This window comes from Penicillium longicatenatum (genome assembly GCF_028827895.1).
Source record: "Penicillium longicatenatum strain IBT 33135 chromosome Unknown contig_11_segment0_segment0, whole genome shotgun sequence".
In the NCBI taxonomy this organism is placed as follows: Eukaryota; Fungi; Ascomycota; class Eurotiomycetes; order Eurotiales; family Aspergillaceae; genus Penicillium; species Penicillium longicatenatum.
Window position 1 is genome coordinate 577745 of NW_026643117.1, and position 27568 is coordinate 605312.

The window sequence follows — 27568 nt, forward strand, 5'->3', positions numbered from 1 at the left end:
AGTGAATACAATCTAAGATTTCTGACTTGGGCATAGGCCAATTGCGTAGATATATGCATGAATATCACTTTTCATTGAGTCTTGGAGATATATTTATCTCATATTGCATCTATTCTCAACTCTCCCATAGAACCTATAGAACCTATTACTACCAGCCTATGTTCTCAGAGATGCCACCGCATTTTTCCAATCTAAATAGTGCCTCGGCCAAGCAAAAGAGTAGAAACTAGTAATATTACGTTCGATTTGATCACATCCTGAATTTGAATCTTCAAAGACCGAGAAGCGCAGTATCAAGATCAAAAGAGACGGTCTCTCCATTATTCTTTTTTCCAGTCAATTGAATATTGTGTCGCAAGCCGGAATGCAGTGTACCAGTGCTGGCGTGGCTCGTGACCTGTTCCGACTTGGTATCCAAAGCTATACATTCCGGCTCTTTCAAGAAGCCATTGTCCAAGTTGAAGTTGGGGAAATCAAAAAGCACACATTCTTCTTCGCCGTCAGTCTCATGAACGTGGACAGGAAAATATCGGAGTAGACGAGTTTCGGATTGCGTGAACAAGGCTGCCGGAAGGACTGTTCCTCGGGAGTATTGGAACCCGTAACCTCCCTGTGGAAGGGTTGGTGCCGTCAACACTTTTGCAGCCTCAAGAATATCTGCGTCGGTGTGCGTCTGGGCCCGAATACTAAACAAGTAGGAATCTCGGAAGCTCTCCATTCGGCGAGTACCGCGATGAGACGGGTCCGACAAATCTAGTTGAACTTCCTTGAAGTTCTCGAAGGAGAGAAGTGAATCGCGAAGACAGGTGATCTGATGCAACCATTCGTTATACAGCATCATGAGAATAGGCGAGCCGCGTGAGCTCCGCAGAAGTTGTCCGGCTGGGGGCACCCACTTATGGCCTTCGCAGGGACTAAAGACCTTCAGGTCGGCAATACCAGCAACTGAGTAATTGTCCTCCAGCGCGTACTGCAGGAGCGTGTCCCCAATGTTTTTGGCTTGTTGTGTCATTTCGGATGGGGTCGCACTTTTCCAATCGGGCAGGGGGAGCGTCGATTCACGGCCCTCCTGCGAGAGGCTAGAACGCAGGCCATCCATCAAAATGTCTCGGGAGGTCTGTTTTGATGAAGCATCGTCGGGCCCCAGCTGTACCAGAATGCTCTCTGGGATGACTGCCAGCTGTGCGATGAATTGTCTGGGGGTGTAGATGCCAGGCAGGAACTGCCACTGGCTGTTCTGGGTTGATGGCGCCATGTGCGAGACAGGATGTATGGAGTTTCCAGTTGAGCGACCGATGGAAATACTTCCCAGAGGCATCGCACGTTGGAAAGGAATGCTCATTGTGTCTGTAGGGTTGAATAATGATTGTGACATGGAGGACGTTGATTCGGACTTGAAGTGTAGCCGCCTAAAGATGGATGGAGTGGAAGAGAGTATCAGCAGAGCAGGTAGCAGGAGGCTGGTGACCACGAACGGATTGGTGAAAGTTGTTGCTTGCAGCTGCGCTGATTTGTAAGGGATTCAACGTCTGTAGATCATGGACGTCCAACGTCCTCCGAGCTCCGAGATTGCCGCGATCTCCCCCAACTTTTAGCCGGACTTCGATGGCTGACCCTCCGAGGCATGCAGATCCGCCTTTTTGAAATCAAGATTTTTGTAGAATTGCTTAATGTGGACAAGCTAGTTACTGAGAGCAGAGCAGGAGGGGGGCAATCTGACAATCGACGAAGGTTACCATGAAAGTCGCTACTAAAAAGGGCGGCCATCGCCGTTCATTATGGCTCTTCGTTCAACAACAGTTCTTTTGAGCAAAGATCACAGCTCTAGTGCTACCTGGTTATTTCAATTAAACCCTCCATGGCTGCCACAGTGACTTCGTCTGCCCCGCCTTCAGGCCCCAAAGGCAACGTCTTCGTCGGAACTGAGGGAATCTACCTCCTGCCGCATCATCAACGGGAGATTGAGCGACTCCAAAAACAACACAACTTCTTTTTGTCATCTACCAATGGCATTCTTCTCACAGTGCCTTTGCAGAATCAGTCAGACTGGCGGATTTTGGACTCTGGTGCTGCCGATGGTAAGTAACGCTATGTCTCGAAGCAAATTCGTAAGTTAATGACTCAACGCACAACAGGCACTTGGCTTCGCTCTTTAGCCCAGAATTATCCCTCTAAGAATTGGTCGCTCCATGGGGTCGATATTGGCTCGGCTTTGTTTCCCCTCTCATCTGCGAACGGACCGGTCCTGGATCTACAAGAGCTGGATATTCGACAGCCGGCGCCGGAAAGCCTTCACTGGGAAAACAGCTTTGATCTGATCCATCAGCGGCTACTCATATGGGGCCTTCAAGGCCCAGAATGGCTCAAAGTTCTTCGAAACCAACGAACATGGCTGAAGCCTGGTGGCTGGATCCAGCTCGTCGAGGCTCAATGGGTCGACAAAGATGTAGCCTTCGACCCTGTCCAATCCCCCAACCTGGCCAAGATGACCATCATGCAGAAATGGAGCACAGCCGCGTTCGGTATGAATATTTACATTGCCTACGATCTCGAAAATCTGCTACAGGAAGCGGGGCTTGAGAACATCCGCCAAACCTCTTTCAGTCTAGGCTACGGAGCAAAGGCTCGCGAGGAGCAGTGGAAGGTGCCCTCGGCAGAGATGTGGGTGGACACCTTCCGTAGCTTGGGTCATAAAATGCCACCTGAGGGGATCCATGGCGTGGCGCAGACCCCGGACGAGTTCGATGCGTTCTTGGATGCTTTGAAAGTGGAAGTTTTGGAACAAGGATATGCGCCCCAGTTAAACTTTGTCATCGGACAGAAACCTCTGTAGATATTGATAGACAGCAATGAGCGCGATATTACTTGCCTCGAAACGCAATGACGTGCCGCCAAATGTAGCTTCTAAAATGGAAAACCCATCTATTGACCTTCTCTTCGTAACGAGATATACACTTTGTTATCTATAGACGACAGACGCTGACGAATCTTGTCAATCTGGCTTTCAACGGTATCTTTAAATATTATGATCGGGGGTGTTTAACAAAACAATTTATTCTGTCATCCTAGCAGCGATGGCGGAATGCCTAGTAATGGAATGAAAGCATGTTTACGGTGACTGAAAGCACATTGTTGTTTCCGAAGAGGGCCCAGGAGAGTATTCCTGTAAGTGACCGAAGCTAAGTTCTATCCATCTGTAAAAGCATTTCCGGTCATAAAATCCGACGTCATGCAACCCGAACGCCCTAGAAACACCATCACGAAACTGAGTATGAAAACCCCAAAGCCCCAAAATGCACGTCACAACAATCGTCGACAGTGTCAATGAAAAATCAGCAAATTATCCATAGGCGTGGCTTCCGAAATGCAATCTGGTTTACTAATCGCCCATAAAAAACCACGGCTTGTTTCGCTCGTCTAGCGGAGGTGCAGGAACCATCATCGGGATGGGAATGGTATCCTCGAAGATCTCAGTAGGAAGGTGCTTGGGCTGAGTTTGCGACTTAGCATCCTGTGCATTCTGCTGAACAGATGTTTCAACGGGAACCAGCACACCACATTCCCAGTTGCGGCAGTTTAGTTTCGCTTTGTTTGTTTGGCGATCTTTGACGAGACGGCCCCTTGATTATTATATCAGCTATATTTTGTGACGAAGGCGGAGTTCACTGGGAGACACTGATAACAAAGACTCACCAGGCACTTTCGGACATATTGGCACTTCCGACGTAGGCCCATCCTTTGCATATACGGTTGTTCGGGAGGACGATTGGCTCGGAAGGCCAGACGTAAAGGAGCTGGTATTTCGTCAGTAAGCTGAGCCTTTGATATGTACCTCGGCAGCAATCAGTACCTTATTGTGCATCAAAACTGCCTTTTTGCTAATACAATCTCTCATCACTTGCTTCGGGAATTTCGGACCCCGCCACCATTTTGACTGAAAGCAAACAGTGCCTGCGGTTTGTTCTGGGGAGTCATGTGCACCGTGGACAGTGTCATCTGAAGGGAAGTATACCAGGAGGCGGTCTTTCCATTCCTCGCTAGAGTTCATCATGAGTTGATCGGGGTTAGGGGCATGAGATTTGGACTTGTCGTATCTCAGTGTGTAGTCAGCCAGACCGTCATCTCCTGTGTAACACAATTAGTTTATGATCAGGTAGACTTCTCAGAAAGCAGGAAAAACCTTTGCAAGCGAGGTAGATGGCACGAAGAAATTCGTTGTTTAGTGATCCAATGGAGGAGGCCTACGACCGATTAACCGTGATTCCAAACTCTTCCTTGTGGATACCTTTAACCTACCACGTAGTCAACATTGATGGGTGAAGAGGTCCGTAATCCCAATTGTTTCACAGCACGACCTAGCCCACAGTATCCTGTTCGTCTCCAGGTCTCGTTGGTGGGTCCACTGGTCCCACCACTAAAATTCCGTTAGATCGTGGATTGTTATTATGAGCAAATACAGCCAGGGGCGGATGCTAAACTGACATTGTGTGCACAAATGCATATCGGGCTGTCTCGGTGAAATCGTAGCCCGCAAGTTTAGCAAGGATGCGCTCGTTCACTGTACTGGCTTTTAAAAAGTGGGTTAATTCTTCATAAAAGAATGTGTTCGGCGAGCTGAGCCCGGGCTCATTCTTTGGTAGATCGATGAGAAAAACAGTCTAGATGTAATCAGCAACCGAAAGTAATGCTATAGATTTGAGAACTTACATTCTCCATTAAGCGATCCTCTCCCCAGTCCGTCATTGTCAAGTTAGCCGTGGGAACGGCGATGCGAACATACTCCGGGTGAAAGAGAATCATTAGTTTGGAATGCATGGTGTTGACCTGGCCATCCATTGGTGGGAAACATAGTCGGATATTCTTCATATCCTTGGTGTCCTCCAACATTGAATCGCGCTGTGTTATAGTATCTGTCAGTTTCCCATTTTTATGATAATAGAGAGATACTCCATTTTCTCACCATTTCTTGTTCTTTGGCATGCATGATGAGCAGGAATCTCGTCCTCCACGTGTCACACTTTGTGAAAAACCATTCCATGTCCCAAAGAAATGAGCTGAAGATCCCCAGTTCAAGGTCACCTCGCTGTATGACCTCTTCGATGGTAATCTCATTGTCACCACGGATGGTATTGGCAACGTGTGTCTTTTTGACAGTTCCCAACGGCCACTGAAGGGCTAGTCGCGCTGTAGGCCTAATTCTAGCTATGGAGTCCTTTGACGAAGATGATGGAGATGAAGGCTTGGCATGAGATACAGAAGGAGTGCCAGTTGAGATTGGCTCAGTCTTATAAAGTTTGGCTTGGGGCTGTCCTGGCGGAGACGCAGACTCCCGGGCTTTGCGCTTTTGGATGCGGGCTAGACGTTCCTGCTCCATTCTTTTTCGGTTCAAGCCCAGGAGACCCTGTGGGGGGAATCAGATGCTTTCGGAACAGGCTCCACTGGCTCAACTTCAGACTGCAAGTCTTGCAGCGACATGGCGATTGCTCGCCTCAGCTCTGCTTCATCATCATGCATGCCTTGCTCAGCTTCTTCGTCGCTGTCGGACTCCACCACAGAATTAGACTTTGGAAAGACTTCCTTGACATCTGATTGATCGTCAGAATCGTAGGTCAGGTCGACAACATTTCTTGGCGCCTGCGAAGGCAAAAAAGGACCGGTGTTGCCACTATCATCTCTGAGGGAAGCTTCAATCGCTTCCTTCAGCATGGGATCTTGCTCTTCGTCAAAATCCATTGATTGAGATGATTCAGGAAAACCGTTCAAAGGTAGAAGAGAGCAGAATGAGAAGGTGGGTGATAGTAAGGGGATGCGTGATGATGACTGAATGAACAAAAACCACGTGGTCTCCCCTTGTGGCCCTGAACGTGGTTAGGTGGTCAAGCACAAAGTGGCAGTGGGAACGACAATGGAAATTGAATGAATTTGTGTTATTCTTGATTCCCCTGTTTGTCCAACAACTGTTGATTTGGATAACGCGTCCCGACCGACTAGGTGGTGTGTCACGTGATGATGATGTATACTGTACACATTGAATCAGATTTGACAAAGTTAAGAAACCATTTTTCTTTGACATTTGAACTACTTGGACTGGAGGCTGCTACTGGATTCGAAATCTGTCTCTTCAAGTCTCATTCCCATATGACCTTGCTTTCGCTGGAACGACTTAAAGCTGTAAATTGTCGTATATATTGTAGTGGGGAAGAGTGGTATGTGGTGACTAAGCATATGTGATGTATATAAGCCTAGTTGTGCAGAGATAGCAACTCAGACCATCTTTCCTTCTCAAGCCACCCCTAGGTTCTCCTCTCTTGTCTTCCGCTACCCAAGTATCTGCCCCGGTGGTGTCTGGTTCGCAGACAGACACTACCAGCACCAACGACGCGTGCCCCACTTCATATGGTGACCGACGCAGGGGGTAGCGTCAACCGGAGACAAGAAAGAGGGGTGGTTTAAAGACCTTGCCAACCGTTATATGAAGCGAAGATCTATCGATTCTCTACCTCTACCGCCGCTTAGCGTTGCCCTCCTACGAAACCCCCGTTTCGACCGTCTAAAGAGACACCAAGTTTTACGTTTTGAAGTCTATGATATGACATGATTAAGTACGCCTATGGATATGGTCTAGTGGAACCTTAGTGAAGAGTTACAGGACATCTATAGGGTGCTCTGATATGTTTTGTTCTTGTTCCCTGGTTTTATGTTGACTGTCTAAAGAGACACTAGGTTTTACGTTTTGAAGTCTTGTGATATAGTACGCCTATGGATGAGGTCTAGTGGAACCTTAGCGAAGAGTTCTAGGATGTCTATGGGGTGCTCTTGTGTGCTTTGCTTTTGTTTCCTGGCATGTGTCGACCAGGGGACGGTCGACTTCCTGAGGGGGGTGGTATGTAGTGGGGAAGAGTGGTATGTGGTGACTAAGCATATGTGATGTATATAAGCCTAGTTGTGCAGAGATAGCAACTCAGACCATCTTTCCTTCTCAAGCCACCCCTAGGTTCTCCTCTCTTGTCTTCCGCTACCCAAGTATCTGCCCCGGTGGTGTCTGGTTCGCAGACAGACACTACCAGCACCAACGACGCGTGCCCCACTTCAATATATATTCATACATTCATCCAAGAGAACATCACCATTGCAGCTAGGAATTACTAGCAATTTAAGATTTTTTGATTAAATAACTGGCCACTATCACCAGGTCCACCTGGTTAGGTCACATATATCCTTTTTATCATCATGTGACCTGATTGGGCTTAACGGCCTTAATAATTTTAATCGTAGCTACTAGTAGCTATAAGTAAAAATTCTCAAAATTTCATATGACCTAGCCAGGTGGACCAGGGGGACATGTGACTTGACCAGGTCAAAAAATCAAAAAGCCACCTGGTCACCTGATCATCTAAACGCCCCTGCTTTCTTTAATGCCTGAACAACTCTTTGATGCCCAGCTTTTGGTGGCTGCCTGGAGTGCAGTTTGGGCCCCAAACCCAAGATGAACATAGTTCGGATCGGCTCCTACAGCAAGGATCTTTTCAACAAAACCGAGGCGACCACTGCGCGCGGATTGTAGTAGTGCTTCTTAGAGAATTTCCGGGCGGGCAGTAGACATTGCAGCTATTATTCTCTCAGTGACACGCCGATATCCATTCGCCGCAGCCGCAGAGACTCCGAGGCAGCATCTATGACAGAGCGGCCGCTCTTTCCACTTTATTTTCCCGCGGGGGGGTTTTTCCTTTTTCTTTTTCCTTTTTTTATATTTTTTTTTTAAATGGTTTTTACTTAGGCGTGACTGCTCTATGCCATTGCAGTATCGCCCTGCCAGCGGAACGATCCAGAGGGGGGATGTTGTGATATGAGGCTGGCGCAGACCAGGAAGCTAGCCACACTATCGGAATTAGGTCCGAGATGTCTATACGGACAACCAAGTTGATTGGAAACCAACTTGGCTCCGTGTTGTATATAGAGCTTCATCTTTCCCTCTAGAATTGAGAATTGAATAACACAATTTATACCTCTGAAATACAACAGTAACAGCCATTTTATTCCTCTAGTTCCCCCAGAGACTAGTCCTATAAAGATGATTTCATGATCCTTGCCGAATCTGATTGAAGAATTTGAAGTTCAACCAACGCAATTTCAACCGCATCAAGTGCCATTCCATACCCAGCCTGGAATCCAGTCCCTCCAGCACCGTAGTTATGAACAACGATGCCATTTCTTTCAAAGCCATCTAGCTGCACGACTTCACTAGCAACTCGGGCACCTCCTTCCCTTGACGGGCGCAAACCTGCAAACGCTGCAAGTATCTCCGTGTCGGATGAATCAAGCTCAGCAAGCATCGCCTTGGTCCGGGATAATATAGACTTTGTCTCCTCTCCAATCGTATCACCAATGCTATAACCGTTAGTCTTTGAATAATAAAAATATGAAAATCATGCTAGAATTGGTTATGCTCACCCCACTCCCTTCTGCATGTAGCCACCGAGGATCACATTTCCATTCGAGTACGGTCGTGGTATAACGTATGTCTCATAGTCTTTCCCGTGTCTCATCACATTTTGCTTGATGTGTGGTGCCCTGGCAAGCAGAATTTGACCTCTAGTTGGGTAGCATTTCGGGTCCCTGACTCCATGCAGCGTACGAGCAGCGTTACCAGTGCAGTTAAAGACTACCTTCGTATCCTTGTTGAGGAAGCCAGAGGTTATATCCGAGACTTTCTTGCGAACGACCCGGACTCCGTAGTGCTGTGTAAGCTTTTGAAGAAGATATTGAATATGCATCGGGGCATTGATGGTTATTGTCGTGAATGTAATACCAAACGCAACACCTTGCGGCAGTTCCTGCTTGGGAACCTCTTTAAACTGTAGAATCTCTATATTAGGGACCTGGATAGGGAGAGGCAAAGGATAGACTGTCGGCAAACGACTCACGTTCTTTAGATAGCTGGCCATAGAATCGAGCTTCGTGTGCGATGGCATTTCATCCCAGTACTCGATGGAGGATGTTTCCTGAACAAATGCCTGTTTCCCGTCCTTCGCAGCAATATTGAGGAGATGCTTGTACCCGAGCTTGTCCCACCGCAAAGCATTCTTATCACTTGCAGAAAGAGCAGAAAAGTTTGCGCCAGCCCTAGGTCGAGTTAATATCGTCGAAAAACAAGAAGGAATATATAGCTAGTAGCAAGGGTAGAGCCGCTCACCATGGCGAAGTATAGTTGATGGATGTATCACCTGGGAGGTGCTCGGCTATGATGGTTGTTTGACTAGCATAGCCTCTTTCAGCGAGGATTAGGGCAACATTTAGTCCAATGATGCCGGCACTTTGTGAAAACATGTTAGGTGTGAGCTGCACGATAATTTTTGTTTGAGAACGTACCCGAGAATTACCGCAGATTGGCTCTTCATTATGATGATTCAGTGTCCAGAATCTCAATCAAATGGCTAACAATTGATTCGTCTAGACTGGAAGATATTTGATTTAAAGCACAGAAAATCAGGAAGACTTCTCGGTTCCGAGAGACCAATAACTGACTCCTTTAACTCCGTTTCGCGTAGTTATCTATTACTGGATTTCTAGTACTGAGATGTGTCGACTCGAACGAGCGCCTATCATGGAGAATTAAGAACTGCTCCGATTGGCGGCATTCCATGTGTGGGGACACGCGGCATCGCTTGTGGTTGGTGCGGGGGGTTACAGCTTTGGCTGAATTAGTTAACTATCAGAGATTGTCAGATCATAACGTAATTCATAATCGAGCTGCGGCACCCTAGAACACCGAAGTCAATGCCGTAATTTATAACACTATAACGTGGATCCCGGCGGGTCCATCATCCTACCTATCTTTAAACGCCTATCATACCCCTAAAACTAGGCTGTGCCATAACCCGTAAATAGGTAGGCCAAGTCAACCCGCAACCCTCCCTATACGGGTTACGGTTTGGGTTGCGGGTTACCCACGCTAGCCTATCTTTGCATAAAATTCTGACACTTTTCCTAAATTGGCTAGATAAATTAAATTATTTATATAATTAATTACTGTACTACACCCGCTCCAGAACCCTAGGTTAAACCTACACTTCCTATTTTGCCCCCTATACGTCGATAAATCACGTGTTCTAAATGCAGCAGAAAAGGGCATAGATATTCTAGATGCCCGCAAGAGGTTTAAAATATCAATTGAATAGTGTTTTGGTGGGATAATTGAAGTTTAAAAGATGTGTAAAATTTGAAGTTTTGATGGGGTGACGGACCGGCAGGGATGACGAACCCGCCGGGATCCACGTTATTTAAACAGCCATCGGTTGATTTGACTTAATTATTTACCGTAGCTATTGATGTAAGTGATTAATACTACGATTTAATGTAAAATAAACTTAGAAAAATGTTTTGTTGCCTACCTAGAAAATACACCCAGACTGCCAAAAAAAGTGTTCCTTTGAACTGAATAACATGATCTTATTCTTATTCTAGAAATCATATAATTAGACTAGATATGAGAAATGTTGAGGGAAAGTGTAAAAGAAAGGCTTTAAGACGAAGATACAGCGGCGCATCTCATTACCCATTTCACGTGTGATATTCGAAAAGAGAAGGTAGAAAACTTGATAGGTGGAAATATGTTGATAATGTAGGCTATATCAACAATTTGACACCTACTGTTCACTATGTTTGCCATAATCAGTAACATGAGTAACACGTCCCCCTTGCCCTTGAACTGGGACCCCTTCTATGAGTCCTGGAGTATCCGGATCAAGCGAGTCGCTCTTTCTGAAGCAAAGGTAAAATATACACCCTGCTACGAAGCCTACAATGGCTAGAGATCCATACATCCAGACAAGATACGGATCTTGAGATACTGGGCTTAGTCCAATGCAGATTGCTGCCGCAATGCCGATCATGAGCCAGAAGAGTGCAGAGACAAAAGATCTCAAGCTGAAGGAAGATGTGTTTAGTTTGGAATAAGGTATATATTATGGGCGACGGTTGACTCACTTTTTTGGGGCGTGCGTGAAAGCAAGTTCTAAGCCTGTCACGATAACGAAAGCTTCGGAGATAGCGACAAATATATACGAAGGAGCTTGAATCCATACGTGTATGCTATTTGCCGGTGAGATATAAATGTAATGCTGTAGCACGCTGGCATAGACCATGGAGAAAGAGACTAGCAGAAATCCGGTGAAGATCCGACAGACTGGACTGAAGTTGATTTTCAACTTGCGAAGGAATGGATAAAGGCCCACTAGAATACTAATCATGAGCAGAATTTTGCTGATATTATCATGTTGGAACTCACAGTCAAGCACTGGAATAAAGATACATAAGGCGATCGGATCTAGGTTTTGCAGGAGGTCATTCGGCGTTCCATGCAATGCCATTTGGCCGGCTTGTGAGATAAGATTATTCCAAATCTGGACCCAACAAACGAAATAGAATGGGAAGAATATAAACATCTAGAAGACTTATAAGCACAATTAGTGGAAATATTGGGATCAATTTACCCTGCAGCTTCTAAAGCCTCGACGGACGTCTGAGACGTACTGATCCGTGTAGCGCGGTGAAGAGGCAAACGGATACTTGCTCAAACGGCCTGCAGCCTCCAAAGCTGATGGCTTTGCGTTATCGAAATCTTCCTGTCGGACAATATTCAAGACCTTGCATGCATCGATAATAGCGGACCCCTGTGGAGGAACCTTGACATATCGCTTTTGGCCGGATAAGAAGACAACAGCCGAGAGAATAATCGCGCTAGCAGCAATTAGCGGATATAACACACGATGGTTCTTTCTCAAATTTACATCAATGGAATCAAATATGCAAGCCAGAAAGACTTCTTAGCCTCAACATTGACAGTAATCAAGGGCGAGAGGGCGCCGACATTGACGACCCAGTAGAACCACATGAAGAGTCGCTGCACGGTTAACTCGGGGTCAACAACCACGCGCTCGCCTGATTTTAGCGTCTTCAGAACCAATTGTGCATTTTGGTATTGCTCAGCACACATGGGAGTCACGTTGGCCTTGATTCCACCTGTTCCCAGGCCAATGATAACCATTGCAGCAATCAAACCGCCAAAACTAGCATTACTATGAAGTGCAGCTGGCGTCGCGGTGGCAACTAGGACGGTCAATCCGATGATGTAAATTCCTAGAGAGATTGTGATGGCTTTGAATTTGCCTACATATTGATCTGATGCACTATTAGCATCAAGGCTGTAAACTGCTTGAGCAATAAATAGACCATACCTGCAACGATCGCGCCAATGATGGTAGAGGCATAAGCCCAGAATTTAAAGAAGTTTCCGAGCGCGGAAGCGACTGCTTGCCCTTTGCCGAGCGCACCGGGAAGGTCTGACCAAGGATCATAGGGATTACTAGAGTGAAAGGTGTTAGACGTAGTCCCCCAACGTATCCGCTAATGTCTGAGCATCAAACTTGACGCACTTGATGTAATTTTGCATTGGACCACTGAGGCCAAAGTAAGTAAACCTTTCGCCAAGCTAGCGGGTGTTAGCGTACGAGATTGTCTATCGGCATGCAGTGGTGGGGTAACATACCTCGACCACAAGGATCAGTAGTGCGATAGGTGGGAACTTGTCAGGGATACGCCGGTATCCAGCATGATCATCAGTGGGAGGCTGGTCAACTGTGCCCAGGTCTTCATCTGGCTTTTCTCTTTGATTTTTGGCAGAGACAGAATCCATCTAGGCGGAACAAGATGTGTATGAATGGCGTGGTTTGTCAACGCGAGGTGAATGTAAGATATAAATATACTCTACTGCATGGTGAATAATCAGAGGAACTGCGTGTTAATCTTATCAGCGCTTCGGTCAGGGGAGGCTTCGTGGGAACGAATCGAAGGTGTTTGCCCCGCATTTTTCGTGTAGATAAGAAGAGCCCACACCAATGCCTATCGGGTGGCGTAGATCGGAGTCAACATGCGCCCAAATGCCGCCAATTAGACCCTTGCAGTATAATGCAATGTATTGAAGGGCAGGTGACTGAATTTACGAACTCTGGCATTTTCGCTTGCTCAATTGAATTTTGTCATTGGCATGAAATTGACTATTGACCATTCCTTTCCTTCGCAATTTCTATTTATTTCAAAGCTAATCGCTTCTTGGGCACATCATAATGTCGCGTACACACACAGCAGTCGTGGTAGAAGAGAAGAGAACTTCACGCTTGTCTATACCAGACAAGCTCTTGCATGGCTTGGATCCCGAATGGGTAAATCTATGGGAAAAACACGGTAGTTCCATGGTGAGAGCCGACGAGCTATCACTTGAAGAATTCCGGAAAGATCCAGCTGCGTACAGTTTCACCTACCCAACATGTTCCGGTAAGTCTGCTTATGAGATTGGATGGGTGGAACTAGGACCTTTGAGAATCCAATGCTGACTACCACCCAGGACCGCCCGTTATGCACGTTGATGACATAGAAATCCCAGTTTCGCAACCAGCTGGAAACATCATGGTCAGGGTCTATACGCCGGAAGGTCCAGGACCGTTCCCTGTTCATTTGAACTTCCATGGAGGTACGCACATTCTGGCACTGCACTCCCACTTGCCCAACGTTGACTTTCCGACGTATTCTTTTGACTCCAGGAGGATGGGTTCTTGGAAATCTTAACACTGAAGCTGCTTGGTGCCGGCACATGTGCAACAAAGCCCAAATCAAAGTGATTGATGTCGACTATCGATTGAGTCCGGAGTTCCCCTATCCAACCAGCATCTATGACTCATGGGATGCTGTAAAATGGGTATGTGAAATATCCCACACCGTTGGAAAAGCGCTTCATTGACGCTGATTGTGTGCACAGACAATCGCCAACGCTTCTAGTCTCAATGTTGATCCATCGAGTGTTTCTATCGGAGGTCTCTCAGCCGGAGGCCAAATGACTGCAGTAATGGGACATTTTGCCCGCGACGAGGGCATTGACCTCAAACTCCAGCTGATCATAGTTCCGGCGACAGACATGCGCTACTGTTTAAGAACCAGAGAGCTGAATAAGACCAGTTGTCCTTACGAAAGTGTCTTGCAATACTATGATGCACCTTGGGGACCCCTAGGCAGAGAGCAATGGTTCCTGAAATATTGGCTAGGCGATAACGACGGCAAGTCTTCCTTTTTTGTCTCTCTCTTCCAGATTACTTATGTCTGTACTAACCATTTTTTAGATACTCAAGAAAGGATCTTGACGAAGGATTGGATTTGCACACCTGTGCTCGCCCCTTCTTTCAAAAACCTTCCGAAGGCACACATCATCACAGCGGAGATTGATCTTGAGCGAGATGAAGGGGAATTTTATGGTCGACTTATGCAGGAGGCTGGGAACGATGTGACAATGAAGAGGTACCCGGGCATGCCCCATGCATTTGCGCACTACAATCACCCAGAAAGAGGGCTTTCGCAAAGCTTTGTGTACATCGAGGATACGAGTCGACTCCTTCGGGAGGTGCATTTTGGCAAGGAGTGAAGAATAGGTTTGGATACAATATGTTACATAGCATGGGAAAGAATGAAAATCGGTCAAACTCAGAGGTTCCATGGTTGATTCGAATTGTTTCCCTTGATTGGTCGGCTGCGGGAAAGATGGGAGTCAACGTTTGGCGGAACGGATCCTTGGGCTGATTAAAAACAGAAGTACAATTCGCATTAACTTAGTAACAGCCACGGCTGTCGGAGCAGCTGTGGGCCTTAGTAGTATGCACGAATGAGACAGCAAAAAGTTTTGATTGTGAACGTCTCTGTTACCATACGATTTTTGTATGGCAGTGGCAGCTCGGACAATCTATCTACCGAATATTACAATCACGTTACTAAATACAACATATGACAAACCAAAGCTTCACACGTTCCGACAACAGCTCATGACACTGGTCCTATTTGTGCGTACTTCTGGATTCAAATAAACAAATTGAGCATAACAACGACATTCGTAGTGGAAAAGTGAATGGTCGGGGACTCTAGGACCCGAAAGCCAGATTTATCGCAGCTAGGGAAATATTCTGACAATCGAAAACCGGTGAAACCTCGATTTATGCTCGTCGGAAACGTATTCAAGATGCGGGTGTTTAATGCGTATCATGGCTACGAAGTTACAGTCTTATAGCCACTCTTTCGCGCCCTACATCACGTGAATTCCCCAACCATGCCATCATCGAAGTCTCTGATCACGGAACCAGATGTATTCTTGTCAACCAATGATGTCCTCTCTTCCGTGTATCAGTCTCTTCATTCTCCCTCTCCTGCGCACGCGCAAAATACGATGCGCTGACTAATCCAGATTATTTACCCAATTACATAGATCCACAATTCCGACACGAAGATAAGGTCACGTGGGAATGGGCGATCGGCTTCAGTCATGATAAACTGTACTGCCTCTAAAGTTTAGTGACTGATACGTACCCATGTCAACTTCTTCAATACAAGATGTCAGGCGGAAGTCGCAGGTACATGAGTAAACGAGTTCGCGCTTGTGATTCCTGTCGGGCCAGGAAGGCAGCTTGTCGCATTGATCGAGCACCACCTTGTTATCTTTGCACACTTCACGGGAAGGAGTGCACATTCGTGCAGCCAACTTCAAGACTACGTCAACCCGATTCAGAGAGGGCGCACTCGCGGATCCCTCAACATGCCAAGATAGCCTCACGCTCCGGATTACCTGAGTGTTCGCCGGTTGATGATTCGGTTCACCATGACATTCTGATGTCGATAGATGGTGATGGGGTACATAATCCAGTTGCCGCTGTTCCTGAAGAGCTTCAGAACTTTTTTGAGGAAACGGGGGTTTCATTGTCGGGTGGCGTGGGGGATATCACATGGGCCACTGGGTTTAGTCCAGGGAGCTTCATTCATTCATCCCCTGAACTGCCAGAGACTCAATATTTGGGGCATAGAGTTTCCTCACCGGCTGCTTGTCAGCCATTGCTTATACAGGAGAATGGCCCTTCAATTTGCCTTGGCACCCAAGGTGTGATGACACCACAATTGCTCGGCAGTAGCGGCGATATGGACCCTTTGCTGATGAGTCGCTATCAATACGACACATCTGGGGGCTTCCATTTCAAAAATCTCAATATACAATCTGTATCCCCATGGCCCAATCCAACGCAGTTTCTATTGTCAAAGCCATCAATATTTGCTGCCAGCAGGGAGGAAAATGGATGCGATAACCTTTCGACCTTTGAGTTGAGGCAGGAACTCGAATCCTTAGTCTCGGCAGATATCGGTTTAAGACTCATTCACCTGTTTGAGAGGGTCGTCGCGCCCGACTATCCGATGCTTGGTCCACCAGGCCAACTGAATCCAGGGACCAGCCCGCCATACCTCCTCGCGAGTGTATATCTGATAGTTGTGCCCTTTACTAAATTCGATGAAAGACTTCGCATTGATTTCGCATATGATAAGCCATCAGGCGCGGCACTATACGAAATTATCAACAAAGCGCTTCCATATGAGATACATGCACCGAAGCTATGTATCGTACAGACCATGCTCCTTCTGGCCATTCGACCCTATCCAAATCCAATCGTATTGGATAGTGGCTTCAAATGGTCCCAACTCGCCACACTTATTGCTTGCGCTCACACTCTCGGTTTGCATTTGGATCCGAAATCGTGGCGGATACCTCCTTGGCAAATCTTCCAACGACGTTGCCTGTCTTATCTAATTTATTCGACAGACAAATGGCTTGCGTTGAGTCTTGGTCGGCCACCTTTACTGCATTATGATAATTGGCTCGTGACAAGTCTTAGTAAAGACGATTATCCTCTCAGCAGCCTTGCGCCTTCTGCTTGGTCGAACATTATGAAGCGAACGGAACTTGATACCCTGCTCGACCGTGTCCTAACCCAGTTATAGTAAGTCAATCTGCTGGTCCATTATGTAGCCGTTGTTCGAGACTTACCAAGGTAGCTCTCCTCGTGCCATTAACGCCATATGTACCGATTATGAGAAGACTATTGCGTTGACTGGTCCATTGCTTCAAGATCTCTTTTCATGGTACGAACAGGTATCTACACCATTGAGCGATTCCAGGTCCTCAGAACAAAGCAGACCAGTGGCACCAGAGAGAACTCTTGAGATGAACTACCATTATATTCATTTGAGTATTTGCAGAGCTATTCTGAGATCATTCCTGCAGCCCACTGCCGGAAAATCGAATGATGCATATTACATCTTGGCGCGTGAGCAGGCCCGAATCCGAGCAGAAGCCTGCATCACGGCAGCGGCTGAGTTTATTCATGAATTAAAACCCGAAGACCTAGATACTCTATGGCCAGCCTGGAGTGCCACCGCGTTCTCATCCGTCTGTTTCCAAATTCTGCAAATGGCCATAAGTTCCGTTGATGGGAGGGAGGCAGAAAAATGGGTCACTTGTCTCCAGAAAGTGCGTCGGGACATGCGCCTGAAGGCCGATGTTCTGCCTTGCCTTCATCTTGGCCTTCTGCGAATCGATTCCCTTTTCTGGAAGGGAATGGATAATGTGTTTCATTTGGAGGAACATGTCCGACAAGCTTTTGCGTCGTGTTCAAGCATGAGTGGACTTCTTGACATAACCGGCACGGTCAAGTGATTATGTGCAGTGTTGATATGTAAATTTCAAATAATAAACTACGGGCATTCTGCATGACCAACCTCTTGTTGAAGTAACTATTGCAGCAGCCCTGACAGGTGATATTTTCTTGTTCTGAATAGCCTGAATTGCAAGCTCGATCCTACCCTCCTGAAGGATAGAATCTTGTTTAGATTTAGAACGAATATGTGGCATGGTGGGTGATTAAACTCAGTGGGAAGAGATGGACACGCGAAAATTAAATGATAGGTTCTATTCGGGACTGTTGCGAAAACCCCTTGCGTCGGGCCCGCGATATTTCGTGCGGGACATCGCACACAAATAGATACTCAACCCGTGGATCAACTTCGTTATCGCAACCGCACGCGTTTGAAGTACCGTTTTCAAGCTATAAATGTTGCCAAGGATTTGGCACTCCTGATGGATAATACGGGCGGAACGACCGCGGTTTCGGGTATGTGTCCTCCAGTATTTACCTTTTGAGATTATGCCAACGCTAATTGTTCTCAGTGTGCGCAAGTAACCCAGTTCATATTAATTTAGCTGATTGCGAAGCCTGAGGAGCTAACCTAATTAACTAATATCCTTAGTCATTGCAAAAGCGCACGCCGGACGCACTAGCAGATCCACATTGCTGAGCTTTTCCAAGCCTTTCGTCCGACGCTAAGATCTAGTTCCCACCACCATCAATAAATTTAAGCGGATGCCTTGACTAGGCAGTTTGCTGCTATTCTACACAGCCCAACGGCCAACGTTGATTCTCGTAGACTGGTCATCCGAGGTACTAAAATTCAGCTAATGCCCGCGGTGGTTTGAAAAGCTCAGCATCATCTGCAACCCATTTTAAGGTTCATCTTGGGAGTTAGGGTAGCAACTTAGAAATCTTTTGGGGCTACATAGAAAAGTGTAGAGCGCCTGGAGGAGCGTTTGAGCCTTATATCTGCCATTTTCGTATTAAGATGCCGAGAATTGGCGTGGAAATCTGCCAGACTTTTAAATTGCAAATCCAGCCACCGATTGATAAATACATGGTACCTTGTTGTGGCTAGGCCAATCTGAAATAGTGTTAAACAAGTCACAATACGAAGCTAGCCTTCTCAATACTCTAACATCTTCACCGGGGTTTCTTGTACGCTGCACGGTGCTGGAAGCCCGCGCTAGTGACCTATTCCAGAGATTTCCAGGCGTTGAACTATATTACCCATGCCACGAAAACTCCAACGCCAGGAACAGTATTCAGTCAATAAAACAGACTAATTTCTTCGCCCTCTAACGATGATACCCTCAGTTCCCCAGCGCAGTTTGGCGGCTCACATGGTTTACTCATGATCTTCAGATTCCAAAAGTGTGATTTTTGAGCCTGAAGAGTCCCAAAAATTATACGCTACTCGAACCATAGAGCCGGTGGCGCAAGGATAGTTGCGTTATGGCCCGTACGCGCTGTAATTGGATGAAATGCCATTCTCTAATAAATCCTTGCATTTTAGCCTATGGTCGTTAGCTAAAGGGTCTAAAAGTAATTATAGGCCAGACTCGATTGCAGTTTCGGGCGAAAGGTACGGCGCCAGGATAGACGCTGACACCTTGACCCCCATTGCGGGGTCAAGTTCAGCCTCACTTGCCTCGCCGACGTCTTTCTCACACATTCTCCACGCCAGCGGGGCGAGCCAAAATGACGACCAATATTTCCATGAATGGTACAAATAATGGGATGCAAGTGGCTTACAACTCTGGCCAGATGAATCATTATGTTTCCCCTCAAGGTAAAGCCCTTCAAATCATGGACCGAATATATGGACTTAATGGCTTTGACCCACAGAACGCGCACAGACACCACCTGAACCTCTTTCCACGGTACCCTTCTCTCGAAACCCGGACTTTGTTGACCGTGGAACACTGTTGGAAGATATACATGAAAAATGTTCAGCACCAGATGCGAGGATAGCTCTGGTCGGGATGGGCGGTGTTGGGTAGGTTGGGCTGACTGTTGATGTATGGTCTCTGCTAACTTTCAAAAGAAAGTCGCAACTGGGAATCGAATATTGCTATCGCACTCGTGTGACATCACCCGAAACATGGGTCTTTTGGATTCACGCCAGTAACGCCGCCCGATTCGAGCAGGGGTATCGTGAGATCGCTGAACAAGCCAAGATTCCAAGGTACCAAGACTCCGATGCCAGTTTGATGAGATCTGTTGTGAACTGGCTATAAAACCCAAAGAGAAAATGGATTCTAGTTCTTGATAATCTCGATGACAATCGATTCTTATACGAGCCTCGATACTCGGAAGGCGGACAAGGAGGTGCAAAGTTGCCACCCGTGGAATACCTGCCGCATAATGCCAATGGATCCATAATAATCACTACTCGAAAACGAGGTGTGGCGCTTGACTTGGTGGATGAAAACTATCTTATTCGGATCGGCCCAATGACTCAATCCGACGCAGTATCTCTGCTCGAGATAAAACTAGGAGACGAAGGCAAAGAGCCTAACAAGATGGATGTTTTGAAACTCGCCGAAACACTTGAATACCTGCCTCTCGCTATTATCCAAGCTGCAGCATATATCAGGCGACAAATCCCCCTTTATTCAATCAAGCACTCTCTCGAAGACTTTGAAAGGAGTGATGGTGAGAGATTGAAGCTTCTTGCACACGAATCTGGTAGCCATCATCGTGACTGGGAAGCTAAGAACTCCATCCTGGTAACCTGGCAACTGTCCTTTGACCAACTTAGAGCAGACAATCCCTCGGCGGCAGATTTACTTTCTCTCATGAGCTTCTTTGACAGACATGCAATTCCCGAGGCGCTGCTTCACACCCAGCCCACTGAGTATGATCAGCAGAACATTGACGACACGCCCACCTGGACTCTAGCCGAAGAGACAGAGTGGTTTGAAATTCGGACACCCATTAGAGGTCGACTTCGACAAGCCTTGCATGATCGTCTGAGCTGGCTGCGACCGTCAATTTGGGCAGCTAAGCTCCGTTCGCGGGACCACCAAGCTCCAGAGTCCGCTGGCCGAGAAACAGCTTTCAAATACATCCTTCCAGAGAATACCGTCAAGTCTAGGACGAATACGCTGAGGGATGACATATTAGTATTGAGAGATTATTCTTTTGTCTCTTTTAGCTCAGACCCCACACTGCTTGAGATGCACCATTTAGTGCAGCTTGCCACACGAAAATGGCTTGAATCCCATGGCGAATCCGAGAAATGGCAGGAACGGTTCATCCGCCGGCTGAATAATGCAATCCCCAAGGAGTTAAATAGGGAGCCGGACTGGGCAGTATGCCGCTTGCTTTTACCGCATGTCGAATCAGCACAACTACAACGACCTTCATCCGATGCGCTGATGGTACAGTGGGGCATTCTTCTACATCGCACAGCATGTTACCTGTCTGAGGCAGAAGTCCCTGGGGTATTGCTGCCTTTGTCTCTTGATTCCCTTCAGGTATTCCAGCGATGTCTTCTTCCGGAGAATGAACTTATAATCTGGAACACCATCGATATTGCCTTGACCTACATGAGCCTTGGAAAATATGCAGATGCCGAAGAAATTACCAGACCAATAATTGAAAATGCGGAAAGCCTTGAACGCATGGAATGTGGTCATGTATCAACTGCTATGATGCTTTTGATCTCCATTTATAAAGAGCAAAACCGATTGCAAGATGCAGAGTCAGAAGTATTCAAATATATTGAACTGCAAAAGCGAATATCTGACTCAGGAAGTCGCAAGGAACTTCTAGCCAAAAGCCATTTGGTTGACATATATCTGTTGCAGGGCCGATATCAGGAAGCAGAGACCTTGGGACTGGAGCTTGTTGAGACAGCAAAGCTTAAGGATCCTGAGGATATTAGTACCTTTGTTGCTATCGGAGCTTTGGGCTCAACATATATGTATTTGGGAAATCTACCAAAGGCCGAGGAGCTATTTCACGAGGCCGTGACAGATACGAAAAGGATATTTGGGCATGACCATCGTGAGACCATCAGATACATGAACAGACTTGGGAATGTATATTCCCTACAGGGTCGGCTGACTGAGGCTTATGATTTGTTCAAAGACTTGCTCCCGATAGCCATCAGGAAGTTTGGTGCGAGACATCCCGAGAGTCTCAGCGTAATGCAAAGTATCGGATGTATGTATTGGGAGGATGGAGGATGGTTGGAAGGCGAAACCATAATGAGGAAGATCTTGAAGGCCCGGCAAGAGATATTCGGAATGGACAATCATAAAGCTTTTATGCCCATGGAGCCGCTGCTGAATATGCTTCGAGAGAAGGGTCAATTCCTGGAAGCCGAGGAATTTGCAACGGTATTTCTAGACAGCAGCAAGAAAGCTTCGGGCTCTGGGCATCCTCAAACCTTGAGGATCATGCAAAGCCTGGCTTCTATCTGGAAGGCCAGAGGAAAGACGACGGATGCTGTGGACCTCCTTTCCGAGTGTATCAAGCTTCGCCAACAAGTTTCTCCAAAGGATCACTCTGATACTCGCTTGGCCATAGACTTGTTGGAAAGCTGGTCCAGTGAATCCTTGGTACCAGACGTGGCTTACGCGGGGCAAGATGATGATTCTAAGTCCCCGGTAGACTGATCCACGCTGTCGAGGTTGCTTATGGGTGCAAATAACTCTTAATGGCGGAAAGCGGTTCACACAAGTTGTTTCCATTGTTTGAAAAAGAACAGTGAACAATGTTGTCTAGTTGCAGATGTAAAGGTTTTGTCATCAAATGAAAATGAATCGGATGCCTGGATTTTCAAGTAATTTCATACTGATTGTGTGCAAGGTAATTTCATCATTGACGCATGTAGCCAATGAAAAGAAAATGGCTGGTGCCTGGTCAGCGCTGATGGATTCTGACATCCACCATTCGCGCTCTAAACTTCGTTTCTTTCTCTTTCAGTTCCAAGCTCTACCGTGGGCTACTTATCCAGGTACAGGAGATAGGCATCTATTCATTGGCAGCTGTTTATATGATTCCGCCCTAGCCTTATATTTCGCACGAATCTAAGCGGACCTGTCAATAGGCAGCTAGGATTAATATCCCCTTGATCCACGGGCATTGGGACATTTGAAGAGTATTAGGGTTTCCTCTTTTTACATCCTCATCATCCTGCTGTTCGTCTTCACAATGTCTCAAAATTTGCCGCTTGCGAAAGACCACTCGGTGTTAGAGTCACGACGGAAAATTGGCATCATCGGTAATAGCCTTCTCCTTTCATCCTACAAAGACCAGCGTCCTCGGTTGGTAGCTAACTGTCATCCGCCACAGGGGGTGGAATTGCCGGTATAACTCTGGCGCATGCATTGAGAAAGAATCAAGACCCCGCAATCACAATGCACGTGACAGTATTTGAGCGAGAGTCATATGTTGGCGGTCGAATCAAAGAGGCCCGCATGTACGCCGAGGCCGGCGAGAAATCCCACGATACAGTCCATACCGGCGCCCAGTCATTTGATGCAGGGGACGCATTGCTTGCTGACTTGGAACAAGATGTGGGTCTCACATTTGAGACTCGACATCCTCACGTTCTTGGATCTCCTTTATCTCAGGTAAACGTATGGAATGGAGAAAAATTGATCCCTCAGCAACTGGAAAGACTTCCTTTCACGTGGAATGTTTTGAAAAGGGTTGTGTTGCAGACATTGCGGTCCAGTCGCTTCTGGGACCAGTTGGCGGTAGATACGCGAAAGATCTGGGAACAAGGTGCGAACTGGGCCACTGTTGGTCGAGATGGTCCTGATGAAGATGAGATGTTTCGATTCGCTCAGAAATGGGGTATCAGCTGTGAACCTCAAAAGTCACTTGTCCCTCGACGATGCCGCGCTTCATTTTTGGAGGAGCTGGCTGGGAAAAGCGGTGCAACCGTTTTACTCAACTCCACCGTGACGCACATCAAAAGGTTGAGAGACAATACGTTTGACGTTTCTTGGGTTCAAAATGCCATGGGCGAAGAAACCTCTCATGTTGAGAATTTCGACACGGTAGTATTTGCCCATGCATTCGGCCAGACGGACATCGATGTTGATCTACCGCTACCAGCCGCCCCCAAGGAGATCACCTATACTCCCCTCCATGTCACTCATTTTATTTCCCGTCTGCCATTGGACCCTGTCACATTTAACCTGACAGGGAATGCAGAGGTACCTGACCTTATCTGGAATCTGGGAAATTGCTGCAATCCGTCTGGATCAAAGAAGAACCCACCATCATTCCTGGTACTCGAGAAATCAGAAAAATTCTATTTGAATGGGTGTTCCGGAGAATCAGAGAATGTTTACCGAGTTGTCTCAGAAAATCCATTCACCGACCAAAATATTGCCTCCTTGATGGAACATAACGGAACCGCCAGGAAGAATGTCACGTTTCCAGAGCAAGCAAGCTTTCCAATTATTCCGTCCTGGCCCCTAGAGCGAAGCGTAGTAATCAACTACACTACCGGGATGGTCAGAATCCAGGATTATGAGGAAGAGGAAAGCCCAGAGGTTAGATTATCTTGGGATCCAAGCCAAGCTTCGGCTCTTTGGCCGTCTGATGCGGCTATGTTACTGGCGAGTCAAAACCCTGAGATTGCCGGCATCGATCCAACCGTTCGGTGGGTCCATCGCGAATATTGGCGCAATGGGGTTCCGATTACTAGTAATGAGGATTGCGTTGGTATTGATGATCACAATACTGAACTTGTGCCGGGCTTGTTCTATATTTCTGGTTTCGAGCGAGAAAGCGGAGCTTCAGTCTCAAAAAGCGTTGCAAGTGCGGTTGGGTTATCGGAGAAACTGTTATCACGCTGGACAAGCAATTCATAGATACACAATTTGATTTTATTTTCTTTGTACAGTACTTTCGAAAATCGGTGTCACTACCTGCACTCTTTCATTGTTTCTAGAAACTAATGCCAAGAAGGGCTAACCTATTTTAAGCGTAGTCGACTAGTAAATTTTTATCAGGACGCTACTAGACCTGCAACCGCTGAACAGCGTTGACGTTAAAAATGGATCGGAGGAGACAGAAATATGCGAGGTATCTGTCCCTCGCCAGATATCCTGACGTCCAATCGGCAAGCACTATGACCACGAACATTCTGTACCCAGAGCAAAAGGGAAAGACCCACCTTTCTCCAGCTGCGACAGAGATTTCAAGTCGTCTTTATATGGCGTATTGACAACATCTTCCGATATAAACGCAGTCTTTATCGAGCTGTGAATTAATTAGCCATTATTGAAAAAATATTAAGTGGGATACTTACTCCAGTAAGGAAAAGAACTGATTCTATACCAGAATTCATCGATGCGACCATTATACCAAGATATAAAAGCAGCGATAACTAACATCAAGAAGGATAATGCCAGTGCATTATCAAGCATTTTTTTGCTGGTTTCAATACTCCACCAGCCGGGTGGACTTTGAGGCGAATTGCTGAGTCCAGAGCTGTGTCCAGCCGTAATGAGGATTTCAAGATTCAAGTCGTTAGAATAAAAGGTGAGCGTAACAAAGATAGAATAAAAACAACAATCACTAAGTTCTTTGTTTAATGGGCGTCTGCGTTGTCCAATGGTACGAATGGTTCCTATATAAGCAACAACAACCATGCTGATGGCCGCGTCAGTGACGCGTCACCGACCAAGGAGCCTCAAATTTCTGCTCCACGTTGCCAAGCCTTGTCTTATAATACGTAATAGCTAGGACTAGTAAAATATTGCAGTCCTTCTCAGTCAATATGAAATAAGCGGTGTGAGTTGAACAAATTCAACACGACTAGTCAAGATTCTCTCTTCCTTTACAGATCTTATGCTTTCAAGTTTGTTTTTTTCTCTCTCTAAATGCCAAGGAGGAAATGAAGTCCTTGTTTGTATTCAAAGCTACTATAATTCTATACGAAAGGTTGTTGGTGTCCGTCGGACTCGAGTAGCGTGAATTGGTAGCTATCTTACGTTTTAGTATCTATAGCTTGGATATTGGCTGTTCCAAGTACGAAGCTTGAGAGACTAAAAGTGGGACCAGATCCTGCCAGGACGGAAGGTACTAGTCCTAATCAGGACGTCAACATATGGGATCTTAGCATTAGCGCTCGAGAGAACAGTGAAAGAGTGAAGGTGGTGACACCGATTTCCGGAGGTACTGTAAGCAAAGTTCTTATAAATTCGATTTTCTCAATGCAGCGTCCTTGTCCCTATTCAGACTTTCCAGTGAGTCGAACAATTGTTTGAGCAGCAGCCTCGAAATCGGGCTCAACTGTAAGATTCCCCGTGTTCGAGTTCTCAATCTTGGACATTTCAGCACTGCAAGCAATACCATTTTGAGGAGTACTCACCAACTTCAGGCCCTTGTCACAATTAGTACCTTGCAAGCGCACCACGACCGGTATCTTGAATCCACCTGTTTCCGCCGCGGCGGCAACTATAGACTCGGCAATCATGTCGCATCGCACAATACCTAGAAATTCTTCAGTCAATATGAGATTTTCATCATTGATCCGCCGCACTCACCACCGTAAATGTTCACCAAAATCCCCTTAATTCGCGGATCATTATTCAGAATCTCAAAAGCCTTCGACAGAGTCTCCTTCGTTGCTCCCCCACCGACATCAAGGAAATTAGCACACTTGCCACCACACAAATCAATCAAATCATTCGTGGCCATAGCAAGCCCAGCACCATTGACAATATTACCAATATACCCATCAAGCCTCACATACGAAAGCCCCAACTGCGAAGCCTCAAACTCCAATTCCTCTTCAGGAGACCGTTCCTCCAACCCAAAAAGACCCTGTTGTCGAAACCTCGCCGAATTATCAAACGTGAACTTCGCATCAAGACACACGAAGTCTCCCTCAGGTGTTCGCACAAGCGGATTCAGCTCAAGGAGAGTAGCATCCTTTTCCTCGAAAAGCTCAACCATTTGATGAATAATATGCGACATAGTTGCCATTTCCGAATCGGAGAATCCCAGTTGCGCTTGGATATAGGCGAAAATTTCTGGGCCGATCCCGTGTGGCATGTGGAACCAGAACTTCTGGAGTTTCCCGACATTGGACTCGATGTTAACGCCGCCGTCATCGGATATGAGGAGGACGGGCATGCCGCGGTCGCGATCGAATGTCAATGCGACGTATAGTTCTTGGGCAACATCCACGGCTTTGTAGATGTAGAGCTTGTTCACTAGGAGGCCCTCTGGTGGTGTTTGCTTTGTTGTCAGGTAATATCCGAGCATGTTGCTGGCATTATCGTATGCCTCGGTAGGTCTGTATGTTGTCAGAGACAGTTTAGGTTTCGATTAGGATGGATATATACGTATTAACTATGCGGACTCCTCCTTTGCCATCGCTGCTGTACTTTCCTTTTCCTCGGCCGCCCGCTAGAACCTGTGCTTTGATTACTGAGGGTGCATCTGCAGAACGGTCAGTATGAGTGACTTGCAGAGAATAATAACCTACGGATGGTAGACACCACCCTCTGCGCCTCTTCTGGATTCGTGACCACATGCCCATTCGGCACTGGAATATCGAACTTCCCCAGATGTTAATGACAGTCATGCTCAGGATACTGGGTTAAGTCTTACATGTCTCAAAAGCTTGTGGGAATTGAATTCCAGTAGTCCCAGCCCTCGTCTTTGGGACTTTGATGGGATTCGGGCCTGTCCACGTTCAGCCTCAGCCTCCCGGTCATCGCGAGGCAAGACTCACACATCGAAGCAGACGCGAAGTCGGACGCCAGGGAATCATTGCAAGTTCTGGACCTCAATTTAATTTCTCCACGACAAGATGAGAGTACAAATTCCCATGTAAATATATTGGAATGTGGGGTTCACCATGATGACATCAACACTGTCACCCATCCGTCACGCGAAACGGATTGACTTTGATGAAAGCTTAAATCGTCAGGGTTTGTGGTTCTTCCCCGGATTTACGATCGTGATCCCCGCATTCACAATGGTCTTTCATGGGAGTTGCATTGTATGTCTGTATTAGCAGTTTGATGTGACATCATTAC

The 27568-nt window shown here is 46.7% G+C and overlaps 10 protein-coding genes across 10 annotated transcripts; 5 read left to right on the top strand and 5 right to left on the bottom strand.

The window, feature by feature from the left end:
- Positions 1-271: 271 nt before the first annotated feature.
- On the bottom strand, positions 272-1342 carry N7484_000212 (uncharacterized protein; the record flags this gene model as incomplete). Its single annotated transcript, XM_057110633.1, has 1 exon — positions 272-1342. One exon carries the CDS (start codon positions 1340-1342, stop codon positions 272-274), a length of 1071 nt encoding a protein of 356 aa, XP_056977859.1.
- A 516-nt stretch (positions 1343-1858) lies between these two features.
- N7484_000213 (uncharacterized protein) lies at positions 1859-2833 on the top strand (the record flags this gene model as incomplete). Its single annotated transcript, XM_057110634.1, has 2 exons — positions 1859-2078; positions 2136-2833. The coding sequence occupies 2 exons, from the start codon at positions 1859-1861 to the stop codon at positions 2831-2833; spliced, it is 918 nt and encodes a 305-aa protein (XP_056977860.1).
- Positions 2834-3379: 546 nt separating this feature from the next.
- Positions 3380-5733, bottom strand: N7484_000214 (uncharacterized protein; the record flags this gene model as incomplete). The annotated part of the gene is made up of 9 exons (XM_057110635.1): positions 3380-3620; positions 3694-3794; positions 3851-4125; positions 4181-4241; positions 4297-4414; positions 4483-4658; positions 4708-4896; positions 4961-5401; positions 5431-5733. 9 exons carry the CDS (start codon positions 5731-5733, stop codon positions 3380-3382), a joined length of 1905 nt encoding a protein of 634 aa, XP_056977861.1.
- A 2330-nt stretch (positions 5734-8063) lies between these two features.
- Positions 8064-9398, bottom strand: N7484_000215 (FAD-dependent oxidoreductase; the record flags this gene model as incomplete). The annotated part of the gene is made up of 4 exons (XM_057110636.1): positions 8064-8388; positions 8452-9123; positions 9194-9313; positions 9370-9398. The coding sequence occupies 4 exons, from the start codon at positions 9396-9398 to the stop codon at positions 8064-8066; spliced, it is 1146 nt and encodes a 381-aa protein (XP_056977862.1).
- Positions 9399-10646: 1248 nt separating this feature from the next.
- On the bottom strand, positions 10647-12694 carry N7484_000216 (Major facilitator superfamily domain general substrate transporter; the record flags this gene model as incomplete). Its single annotated transcript, XM_057110637.1, has 8 exons — positions 10647-10926; positions 10987-11233; positions 11288-11444; positions 11520-11739; positions 11790-12180; positions 12237-12364; positions 12435-12490; positions 12548-12694. The coding sequence occupies 8 exons, from the start codon at positions 12692-12694 to the stop codon at positions 10647-10649; spliced, it is 1626 nt and encodes a 541-aa protein (XP_056977863.1).
- A 430-nt stretch (positions 12695-13124) lies between these two features.
- N7484_000217 (alpha/beta hydrolase) lies at positions 13125-14470 on the top strand (the record flags this gene model as incomplete). Its single annotated transcript, XM_057110638.1, has 4 exons — positions 13125-13332; positions 13403-13528; positions 13599-13753; positions 13814-14470. The coding sequence occupies 4 exons, from the start codon at positions 13125-13127 to the stop codon at positions 14468-14470; spliced, it is 1146 nt and encodes a 381-aa protein (XP_056977864.1).
- Positions 14471-15426: 956 nt separating this feature from the next.
- On the top strand, positions 15427-17572 carry N7484_000218 (uncharacterized protein; the record flags this gene model as incomplete). Its single annotated transcript, XM_057110639.1, has 2 exons — positions 15427-16856; positions 16912-17572. The coding sequence occupies 2 exons, from the start codon at positions 15427-15429 to the stop codon at positions 17570-17572; spliced, it is 2091 nt and encodes a 696-aa protein (XP_056977865.1).
- A 3525-nt stretch (positions 17573-21097) lies between these two features.
- Positions 21098-22171, top strand: N7484_000219 (tetratricopeptide repeat protein; the record flags this gene model as incomplete). The annotated part of the gene is made up of 1 exon (XM_057110640.1): positions 21098-22171. One exon carries the CDS (start codon positions 21098-21100, stop codon positions 22169-22171), a length of 1074 nt encoding a protein of 357 aa, XP_056977866.1.
- Positions 22172-22709: 538 nt separating this feature from the next.
- Positions 22710-24385, top strand: N7484_000220 (uncharacterized protein; the record flags this gene model as incomplete). Its single annotated transcript, XM_057110641.1, has 2 exons — positions 22710-22779; positions 22851-24385. 2 exons carry the CDS (start codon positions 22710-22712, stop codon positions 24383-24385), a joined length of 1605 nt encoding a protein of 534 aa, XP_056977867.1.
- A 1364-nt stretch (positions 24386-25749) lies between these two features.
- Positions 25750-27300, bottom strand: N7484_000221 (succinate--CoA ligase subunit beta; the record flags this gene model as incomplete). Its single annotated transcript, XM_057110642.1, has 6 exons — positions 25750-26012; positions 26066-26820; positions 26870-26966; positions 27013-27085; positions 27138-27212; positions 27262-27300. The coding sequence occupies 6 exons, from the start codon at positions 27298-27300 to the stop codon at positions 25750-25752; spliced, it is 1302 nt and encodes a 433-aa protein (XP_056977868.1).
- Positions 27301-27568: the final 268 nt, after the last annotated feature.